Below are 11,678 nucleotides of genomic sequence, written 5' to 3'. Positions count from 1 at the left end.
TATTGTTCATCACTTTTCACTACTATTACGAACATGGCATATCCTTTTGATGAGGATCCCATTGATGAAAGTGCAGCATTAACCCACAGAGAATTAACTACGTCGCGAGCGGATCATTCGACCCCGCATAGACGTATAATCATATCCTGACAACTATCTGTTTGAGTGATACAGTTTCACTTCATAGTCCATTTCTAAATCCATAACCTGCTATAATCCGTCCGCACATCTTCAACATCACCAGTCACAGTCTCATCCCAGCACACGAATGAACTCGCTGCTGTAACTCTCTGCTTACGTCAAGCCCGGCCGATGTCCCACCCTCGAGAGCCATATACTCCACCGTGATTGGTAGGTTCGTTCAGCTCCGCACAAAACACTGTAACGTGCCAGTCATATCAAATTCGCGGGCCGCACGAACATTAAACTTTCATAATAAGGCGGGGGCCGCAAACTATTATCCCGCGGGCCGCAAGTGGCCCGCGAGATTGAGACCCCTGGTCTAGGCAAAGGTAATTAATTTCATTGATAATGTTTGATATGAAAACAAAAAAAACTAATTATCACTCAGACACGTTGGTTCTTCTGGCGCTGATCACATTGGCTTAGTGTCAATAAAAGAGCTTTGCAAAATTAAATTTAGAATATTTTATTCAAAATCACATTTACATCTTACCACAAAGAGTCAGTTCCTTCAGTTTTTTGTTGTCTTTTTTTTAAGCTTCAAGGATCGCTGCAATTCTCACCAGCACAATTGTGTCTCTCAGCACCCTTTTTAGAAAATAATTTTTTAGCACAAACGCTGCAACTGAATGGCTTGTCTCCAGTGTGTGTTGTTGTGTGGCTCGTTAAATGCGAAACTCTTTCCACAAACTGAGCAGGAAAATGTTTTTTTGCAGCGTGTATTCTTGTGTGTTCTGTTAATCGTGACTTTTGAGAGAAACTTTTCCTCCAAATTGAGCAGAAAAAAGGGTTTTCTCCGCTGTGTGTTCTTGCGTGCCTTGTTAAATGAGAATTTTGGGAGAAGCTTTTACCACAAACTGAGCACGAAAAGGGTTTTTCTCCAGTGTGCGTTCTTGTGTGTTTTGTTAACGTTGCATTTTGAGAGAAGCTTTTGCCGCAAACTGAGCAGGAAAAGGGTTTTTCACCACTGTGTGTTCTTGTGTGGCTTGTTATATGCGACTTACGATAGAAATTCTTTCCACAAACTGAGCAGGAAAAGGGTTTTTCTGCAGAGTGTATTCTTGTATGTTCTGTTAATCGTGACTTTTGAGAGAAACTTTTCCTACAAACTGAGCAGAAAAAAGGTTTTTCTCCACTGTGTGTTCTTATGTGGCTTGTTAAATGCGACTTACGAAATAAACTCTTTCCACAAACTGAGCAGGAAAAGGGTTTTTTTGCAGCGTGTATTCTTGTGTGTTCTGTTAATCGTGACTTTTGAGAGAAACTTTTCCTCCAAACTGAGCAGAAAAACGGGTTTTCTCCACTGTGTGTTCTTGCGTGCCTTGTTAAATGAGAATTTTGGGAGAAGCTTTTACCACAAACAGAGCACGAAAAGGGTTTTTCTCCAGTGTGCGTTCTTGTGTGTTTTGTTAACGTTGCATTTTGAGAGAAGCTTCGGCCGCAAACTGAGCAGGAAAAGGGTTTTTCACCAGTGTGTGTTCTTGTGTGGCTTGTCAAATGCGACTTACGAGAGAAACTCTTTCCACAAACTGAGCAGAAAAAAGGTTTTTCTCCACTGTGTGTTCTTGTGTGACTTGTTAAATGTACCTTTTGAGAGAATTCTTTGCCACAAACTGAGCAGGAAAAGGGTTTTTCTCCACTATGTGTTGTTGTGTGTTTTATTAAATTAAACTTTCCAGAGAAGCTTTTGCCACAAACTGAGCAGAAAAAAGGTTTTTCTCCACTGTGTGTTCTTGTGTGCGGTTTTAAAGACAACTTTGAAGTTAATGAGTCAGTGTGACATGCCCTTTCACCCTCGGCTTGCCCATCATCATCATCATCATCATCATCGTCATGAGCGTCCGATAATGTGTCCTCATTATGTGCTTGTGATGGCCCCCAGTGGTCTTCATCACCTTCTGTTGTCACATGATGACTTGAACTGCAGCTTGGAGGCTCCGCCCCTCTGTTGTCCTCACCCTCACCCATGTTTTCATCTTCAGTCTTTCTAGGGACAACATTCACTGGTGACTTGTTGATCTCCTCCTCCTCCTCCTCCTTTTTGATGTGAGTCAAGTCTGGCTCCTCTTTCACAGAACGGAGATCGTTTTCACTGACGTCTGAAGGACACAAAGACAAACACACATTTTGTTTGGTCAAGTCAAAGCTCAGGCGGCGACTTTGTCTTATATTGTTTCTACCGTGCTACCTTGACTTGTGCCTACCGCATATGGAGCAATGCGTGCGACCCCGATTTGGACCGGACCATGGGGGTATTTCACAAAATTACGTCCTACGATGTAAACCTCCCTATCGCAGCACAACTGTGATAAACGAGCATCTGAAAAGGAAGCACGTTGCGGCTGATGCCGATTTCATTCCTGACATAGTCACAGACGTTTCTGGAAGCAAGCTGAAGTTAGCACACACAGGCTATTGTGTGCGTCTGATGGAACACCTGTTGTGGGACCCTAACTTATTAATGGGGGCCACTGGGGGCCATCGCAACATAATGTCATTGATAGAATAGAAATCCTTCAAGTGAAATATGTTTACAAGTATTTCTTTTTGCATAGAGATAGTTTCATCGTGGGTATCGTATTTTCACGACCATAAGGCACACTTCAAAGTCTTAAATCTTCCCCAAAACAAACGAGGCTCCTTGTAATGCGACACGCCTATTATATGGACTGAGCAACTCACTCGACCATCGGGCATGTTCCCCTTGAGGTATTTCAGAGTGCATGTTAGCACACCGTGCCGGCCAAAATCTGAGACATCTTTGCTTCAAATTGACTGTGACATATATATTATGTGAATACGTTCTTTGGCTGATGGTGCAGGAGAAAGCGGGACAAAATGGCAGCTGTACACGATGTTGTAGTCTGTCTTATCATTCATGTTATTGCAAGCAAGATACATCACAGGTTTAGACTACAGACTGCAAAAATATAAATAAAAACACACTACCCAAAGCACACGACTCACATTTCTCTAACCAGCCATCTGATTGGCTGAGGCTCCCAGAATGCATCAGTACTGTTCTTGTGTTGTTTTTATTTCTTATGAGGATATGAATGGCATGAGAGATGCACGTTTTGTGATAATTTTATTTCTTTGTTTCATTGTTTGCTTGTAAGCTGTTCAGAGATATTTTTGGTTTTGATTTGAAACCATGACTCTATGGTGTGGTGACCAGTGAAATCCCTCCCCTGACAATCTCAACAAATCCGCACTTGATCTCTGTGCTTCTATTTGTTAGACGAGACGAATGAAAGATCGCGTCGTTTTTTAAAGTAGCGCTGAATGGATCCCCTGCTTGAAAACGGCAGTCTGTTCGTCACGAACGCGGAAGAACAGGACACACCCCGCTGTGATATGATTGGCTGCTGGCCGTGTGGGGCACTGTCATCAACTCACCGACAGATGTCGCCATTTGCTATGCAAATCATTGTCATATTCTTCTCAACATCGGAAAAACTTAAGATTTAAACCGTATGCAAATGAACAAACATTTTAGTTCCCAAACATGAACTTGACAGATGAATTAAACTTAACTTTTGTTGCTGGTTTTGTTGAAACATCTGCCACCATGTTGTCAGTTGGACAGTATTACAAATGTCATGCCATGTCATTATCCACACCGCTTTTCCTGTACTGGGTCGCGGGAGGGTGCCGGAGCTGACGTGATAAAGTTTTTCTTAATGTCAACATATTTGCACCTTTGCCTTTTACAGGCTTTTTCGCCAGTGCTATGGTGCCTTGATTGTCCTCAAAAACAATTAGTTGCTCTTTATTTTTTGCATGAGATCTTTTTTTTATCTCCCAAGGGGATATTTCACGTGGATTGAGCTCTTAAGTAACTAAAAAAGTAAAAGAAAAAAATAATTAAGGTTCATTAGGAATATGAATACGCAAGAAAGAAATCTCTCAGATCAACATTTCACATTGTCGTTTGTCAAATGTTGATAAATTGTATTTTTCATTAGGGATTTGTGTTGTTTTTCATTTATTTGCACGTCACCATTTAAGTATTTTTTCTTTTACTATTCTTTACCTCTATCAGTATTTGATTCGATTTTCATGGAATTATTTAATCTTGCTTATGTAATACTGCAATATTTATTTAATTTTTTTAATACATAAAATTTCAATATTTTTTAATTATTTTATTTAAATCTTGAATATTTGTCAACATATTTGTTCATTTAAATATGAGTGCAATTATTTTATTTATTTATTGCAATAATTAATACTTAAAATTTCATTCATTATTTTTTATCTTTCAAAATTCGTTCAATATTTATTAAATGTTTCTATATTTATTATGAATTTAATTAACTCAGTATGTGGTTGTGAATTTTAAATTGAAATATGTTGCTGTTTTATTATGTAAATGTTAGTGTTAAAAAATATTTCTGTGTTTATTGAGGTACTTAAATATTTAATTATTCGTTTCAGTATTCATTAAATTACGGTGATTCACTTTTGCAATTCAGACGCGCAGCAACGAACTGCGTAATGCGGATCCTCTCCTCCGTGGTGACAAAAAAAAAGAAGCGGGAAGATTAACGAAAGCAGGAACGGACCGTGTAACAGCAGAGCGATAAATACACTGTGTTCAGGAGGCGCACACGATATTTGTGCCTTTCTTCATTTTTACTTTGTTTATTAATGTACATTGTTTGCATTGGCCTCAAGGACTCATTCGGCGTGTATGTATTTGTAGTTTTCACTGTGTCACGTGATTTCCTAAAGCCATCAAAGGAAGAGAAATAAAAAAAAGAAAATCTGGACATCAGTCTGAATCGTGGCCTTTTCGCTGGACCGGTGTAGCTACACTCTTGACATTCCAAAATCTTTGAGAGAAAGTTAGACTACTTGCATTTATCTTTCTTGTTCTATTTAAAGTTCAACTTCTAGTTCAGTTTTTCACCTTTTCACACTGCGTAATGGAGGCCAGTTGAGCAAGTGGAACAACTGATTTTATTGATCATCGTGAAAGGCACCGATTTCATAAGCACCGTTTCTTCTCACACCTTTTCCATTAGGTACGATTAAAAAGACAACTGAAAAGCATAATGTTAACAAATGTTCTTCCAAGCAAAGGCAATTAATTTTATTTATGTTTGATATAAAGCCACTGATGGTGTAGTGGTACACTTGCCCGAGTTGTGTGCAGGCAGCGTGGGTTCAGTTCCCACTCAGTGACGGTGTCTAAGTCTGCCCTGTGACTGGCTGGTGACCAGTTCAGGGTGTAGTATAAAAACAAAAAAAATCATCATCACTCAGACACAATGGTTCTTCTGGCAATGATCACATTGGCTTCGTGTCAATAAAAAAGCTTTGCAAATTTCAATTTATTATATTTTATTCAAAATCACAAAACCACAAAGAGTTGGTTCCTTCAGTTTTTTTGTCCTTTTTTAAAGCTTCAGATCGCTGCAATTCTCACCAGCACAATCGTGTTTCTCAGCACTCTGTTTAGTGGCGAATTTTTTAGCACAAACGCTGCAACTGAATGTCTTGTCTCCACTGTGCGTTCTTGTGTGGATTCGTAAATTTGACTTTACAGAGAAAGATTTACCGCAAACCGAGCAGGAAAAAGGTTTTTCTCCACTGTGTGTTCTTGCGTGCCTTGTTAAATGAGAATTTTGGGAGAAGCTTTTACCACAAACTGAGCAGGAAAAAGGTTTTTCTCCATTGTGTGTTCTTGTGTGGCTTGTTAACGTTGAGTTTTGAGAGAAGCTTTTACCACAAACTGAGCAAGAAAAAGGGTTTTCTCCAGTGTGTTTTCTTGTGTGGATTTGTAAATGTGACTTTCCAGAGAAGCTTTTACCACAAACTGAGCAGGATAAAGGTTTTTCTCCATTGTGCTTTCTTGTGTGGCTTGTCAAACATGACATATCAGAGAAGCTTTTGCCACAAACTGAGCATGAAAAAGGTTTTTCACCACAGTGTGTTTTTGTGTGAATTTGTAAATTAGCCTTTCTAGAGAAGTATCTTCCACAAACCAAGCAAGAAAAATAATAATAATAATAATAATAATGCCTTTATTAGTCCCACAATGGGGAAATTCGAGATTCGAACCCAGGCCTCCTGGGGAGACTGGGTCCGGAACGCGGCGCCTTAGACCACACGGCCATCCTGGCAGCCAAAAATTCGAGATTCGAACCCAGGCCTCCTGGGGAGACTGGGTCCGGAACGCGGCGCCTTAGACCACTCGGCCATCCTGGCAGCCAAAATTCGAGATTCGAACCCAGGCCTCCTGGGGAGACTGGGTCCTGAACGCGGCGCCTTAGACCACTCGGCCATCCTGGCAGCCATAAAAAATTCGAGAATCGAACCCAGGCCTCCTGGGGAGACTGGGTCCTGAACGCGGCGCCTTAGACCACTCGGCCATCCTGGCAGCCAGATTCGAACCCAGGCCTCCTGGGGAGACTGGGTCCTGAATGCGGCGCCTTAGACCACTCGGCCATCCTGGCAGCCAGATTCGAACCCAGGCCTCCTGGGGAGACTGGGTCCTTAACGCGGCGCCTTAGACCACTCGGCCATCCTGGCAGCCAAAAAGGTTTTTCTCCACTGTGTGTTCTTGTGTGGTTTGTTAAATGCGACTTTTGAGAGAAACTCTTGCCACAAACTGAGCAAGAAAAAGGTTTTTCTCCAGTGTGTGTTCTTGTGTGCGTTTTTAAACTTGACTTTTGAGAGAAACTCTTGCCACAAACTGAGCAGGAAAATGTTTTTTCTCCACTGTGTAATTTTTTGTGCAGTTTTAAAGACAACTTTGAAGATAATGAGTCTGTGTGACGTGCCATTTCACCTATAGTTTGCTCATTATCATCATCATCGTCACAAGCGCCTGATAATGTGTCCTCATTTTGTGCTTGTGATGGTCCCCAGTGGTCTTCATCACCTTCTGTTGTCACGTGATGACTTGAGCTGCCGCTTGGAGGTTCCGCCCCTCTGTTGTCCTCACTCTCATCCTTGTTTTCATCTTCAGTCTTTATAGGGACAACGTTCAGTGGTGACTTGTTGATCTCCTCCTCCTCCTTTTTGATATGAGTCAAGTCTGGCTCCTCTTTCACAGAACGGAGATCGTTTTCACAGACGTCTGCAGGACACAAAAAGACAAACACACATTTAATTTGGTCGAGTCAAACCTCATGTGGCGACTTTGTCTTATGTTGTTTCTACCGTGCTACCTTGACTTATGCCTGCTGCACACGGAGCAATGCGTGCAACCCCAACTTGGACCGGACCATGGGGGCATTTCACAAAATTACGTCCTACAATGTAAACCTCCCTTTAGCAGCACAACAGTGATAAACGAGCATTTAAAAAGGAAGCACGTTGCGGCTGAGGCCCGATTTCATTCCTGACATAGTCACAGACGTTTCTGGAAGCGAGCTGAAGTTAGCACACACAGGCTATTGTGTGCGTCTGATGGAACACCTGTTGTGGGACCCTAACTTATTAATGGGGGACACCGCAACATAATGTCATTGATAGAATAGGAATCCTTCAAGTGAAATATGTTTACAGGTATTTCTTCTTGCATTTAGAGAAAGTTTCATCGTGGGTATTTTTGCTTCCATTATAATCTGGATCCCTAAAAGAATTAAAGGGGCCCTGGAATCAGAGTCGCGATTTATTGCATGATTTACGTTTGGGGTTTTTTTTTTGCCCAAAATGACATTTAGCCTGCAAGTACATTCCAACATTCCCCTTTTTATTTTTTATAAAATTTCTGTTTTGAAATAAATTTTAAAACAAAATTACGTTTGAAGAGTAAAAGTTCTTACACATAAGCATTAAGCAACAACACTTTCACTGTGACTTTCATGTTGACATATTTGAATAATGACTGTATATTTTAAAGTTATCCAATATGTATTCAAATTAGACTAAGATCCACCATAATATTTGAAGAGTTCACTGAATTATTTTAGAACTGCAACGATGCTTAACAGCCATAGAGTGTCAGTAATGAGTAACAAAGTAACACAACATTGTCATTTGCATAAATTAATAATATTAATAATAATAATAATATAGCCTTTATTAGTCCCACAATGGGGAAATTCGAGATTCGAACCCAGGCCTCCTGGGGAGACTGGGTCCTGAACGCGGCGCCTTAGACCACTCGGCCATCCAGGAACTATGAGTTGCGGGGGAGATGCAAACCACCTGGGCCACAGGAACTTTATGACCAGGAACTAAATGTTCCTGGGCTTGTTGGTAGAAAAGGGGGTTGTGGCGTACTCCCTTTTTAAGCCCAAAGTAAGCCAAAGATGCAGATGCATTCCTTGCAGCATGCGCTTGTTCACTGATGAGATCCGTGCAACCCTGGGTGAATGCATTAAATGTATTTTAAATGTTTGGATGAGGTGAAACTATGCACATGTGCACAAAACAGTGCAGATCCACCGGAGGTTTATTGACTCTCACCCGACGAAGCCAGTACAAAGTTAATAAATAAACAAGACCATTACGTGCTTGATTTAAAAAAAAACTTAATATTTTGTGTTTTATCCACTAAAATTGATCAACCGCCATTGATGTTTTCGCCGCAGTGTGCACATTTTTTAGAGTCCGGCAGAATTCCTTCCGGAAGGAATTGCTTGAACAAGATATAAATATCAGAAAACGTAAAATGTTAAACAATCAGTTCAAATTTTATAAAAAAAAAAAACATGGAGTTCACCCCCCACTATTGGTTATTCTTTGGCATATATTTTCTGCACTGATTTCATTTGGCAAAAACAAATGTTCAGCAGACCTGCAAGTAAAAGGCAATATTTAAAAATAAAACGCCAATAACCTTGAACGATTTCCCCAAACAACTTAATGTTGTGATGCATATTTTTAACGATAGAAAGTCGTTCTTTCCAAAGCAAATGAGAGTAAGACGTGGACAAACCTGCTTCGTGTAGCACAACACGAGGCTGCTTGCAACCTTCGCCCAGCAGTTGAAGTTGTTGCTCGTTCTCTTCTTTTATTCCACAAAGTTCCTCTTTGTACTTGGGTGTCGTTCTTTCACACATTTTCAAATGATAATTCCCAAAAATCCGCACTTGATCTCTGCTTGACGATGAGTCATGTGCCTCTTTTTGTTAGCGGCTAGCTAGCTAACAAGCTAAGCTAACTACGCCGAAAAGCATCAACGCGCGAAGATGAGATTATCGAGACACAAAGACTTAATGAATTATGTCGTAGTCCTTTAGAGTAGCACTGGACATCCTTTGAGAAAATGACAGTCAGTTCCACACTAAATCAGAAGAATTTAGCGGTGGACTGCTTTTGTTCCGGTGTGGACGGGTCGGTGGATGTGGTCGAGGTCCTTCGGAAGCTGCGCGCATGCTTATGACGTCACGCTTTAAGCGCGTATTGTCCAAATATATTTATTTGCCTCAGTGGGGGTTTTTTTTACACCTGGCTGTTCTATTTTAATATTTATTTTATATAATATTTTAATTCGGTTGATAAAAAAAAAAAACAAAATAACTAAATTAACGCCACATTCGCGAGTCAGCTTCGACGTCACTTCCGCCTATTTCCCGAGAGGTGGCAGGAGAGCTACGAGTACCAGAACATCAGTGTACCGAGCCCTTCTGAACACCTACCCCGTGGTTCAGACCTACCAAGGAAACATTGGGTCGCGCTCAATCGAGCGCGCTCTCAGGTTGCCAAGACGGGAGACAACCTGCACCGATGGGGATTCGCCGACTCAGCAAGATGCGAGTGTGGCGAAGCCATCCAAACCCTCGACCATCTGCTTCGACACTGCCCAGCAGGCCCAAGGTGCTCAGAAGAAGACCTACGAGATGCCACCGATACTGCCATTCGCTGGGTGGAAAGATGGGCTGATAAGCTATGAATGAATTTCCCGAGAAGCCGCTGCTGGAACAGTAGTGGGACGTTTCCGTTTCTCCGACCGAACTTGCAACAATGCTGTGGTTCACTCGGGCTGCAAGATTGTATGAATATAATGTCTGCATATACTAGCAGTGATTCTCAGTTATTTCACGCCCGCCCCTACCAAGAAGAAAAAGATTCGCGCCACCCCACCACCAATTTTTTCTGTCTTTGTTTGTTGATGTTAGATTGTCAATAAAATATCCCTTAACTAAGCTAAATGAATAAGAAATATAATTAGGAGAAATATTATAGTGAGGATCTCGAAACTCAGTACTCTGTTGTGCAAATATTAATGAGATGACAAATATTTGTCATGTTATTGTTGGAGTTGGGTCACCGTGGAAATGAGAACTAGTTACTAAATCATCCTTTAAAAGCCAAACTTCCTCCAATGCGTGTTCGTTTTTTTGTGCTCAAGAAGAAAAGGGTCAAATAAAGACTCAACAACTGATTCGAGTTCCGATATTTAGTTTCTTCAATTTCTGGAGTTCAGGAAATACTACAAAGACAGGTATCTGGGCAGCTTTTTCTTAATCTCACGAGAAACTGCACTCGGGCGAGCACAGTCGAAAAATGCGCGCCATCTTTCAGCCCAGCTTCAGTTTTTATAGGAGTTTTTTTATGTCAAGGGTAATGTAGGTTGAATCGATTGAATCGGTCGGTCTTGCTCCCTCCCACGGCACAGGTCCACGTCCAAGGGAAGGTCCTCCCCAGGTTAGTCATCGTCTGGATAAGTTGATTCCCGTCTGGTCCCCAAGACTGGCACGCCAAGGCTGGCCTTCTCCGGCAGGCAGTCTCTCCGTCTCTCTGCCCGCTGGCATTCCTCTGGAATCTTGTTGGTGTGTGCGTGTGTATGTCCAAGCGTCTGTGCGTGTATGAGGAGGCTGCCAGGTTGGCCGAGTGGTCTAAGGCACCGCGTTCAGTCCCAGTCTCCCCAGGAGGCCAGGGTTCGAATCTCGAATTTCCCCATTGTGGGACTAATAAAGGGAATCTTATGTGCACGTCTATGTGCAGGTGTATGTATCCATGTCTGTGTGAGTGTATGCGTACATGCATGTGTTCTGATCTCCAGTTGTTATGTCTTTCGGAATGTATTTTTTGCGATAGTGTCTATGTGACACCTCTAGTGCCAAATTTGGTGTGTTTGCATCTCTACAGCCAATTTGGAGAATGTGCTTCGGCGTATTTGACCATGAAGTGCTGTGAATGTGAATGCAAGTCATGGAAATGCTATGTGTGCAAATTTGTTCTCACTACCCAAAATTTCAATAAAGTTCACACATTTAAACTAAGTACTATAAATTTAGCATATGAGAATAATATAATTAATCAGTAAACATCAGGCCTACCATCCCAGTCATTCTTGTGACCAGTGCTTCTAGTTTCATTTGATAAATGCTTCTTGTTTCATCAATGTTTAAAATATTCCGTAAATATGAACCTGCTAAATTAAATAATTGACCTTCTGTCCTGTATCAGTGTTTAAAATAATGCCAGCAATCACAATACAATCCTTCATTTACCATTGCAGTCGTCTTCTCATTGCAGTATTTTTTATTAATTTCCTTTACCATAGACAGACATTCGGAGTGTTTCCT

The 11,678-nt window shown here is 41.3% G+C and overlaps 1 protein-coding gene across 1 annotated transcript in view; it reads left to right on the top strand.

Annotated features, from left to right (window-relative positions):
- Nucleotides 1-33: 33 nt before the first annotated feature.
- LOC148341938 (uncharacterized) overlaps nt 34-11,678 on the top strand; it is a 32,823-nt gene continuing 21,178 nt past the window's right edge. Inside the window, exons 1-2 of the mRNA XM_088288002.1 lie at nt 34-70; nt 9,727-9,963. Coding sequence (XP_088144128.1) covers nt 34-70; nt 9,727-9,963 — 274 coding nt within the window. The remainder of the gene's footprint in view (nt 71-9,726; nt 9,964-11,678) is intronic.

This window comes from Idiotropiscis lumnitzeri, chromosome 2 (genome assembly GCF_059441095.1).
Source record: "Idiotropiscis lumnitzeri isolate Australia: NSW breed Sydney's pygmy pipehorse chromosome 2, RoL_Ilum_1.0, whole genome shotgun sequence".
NCBI lineage: Eukaryota > Metazoa > Chordata > Actinopteri > Syngnathiformes > Syngnathidae > Idiotropiscis > Idiotropiscis lumnitzeri.
Note: the sequence above shows the minus strand (reverse complement) of the source record. Positions and strands in the feature narration are given on the sequence as shown.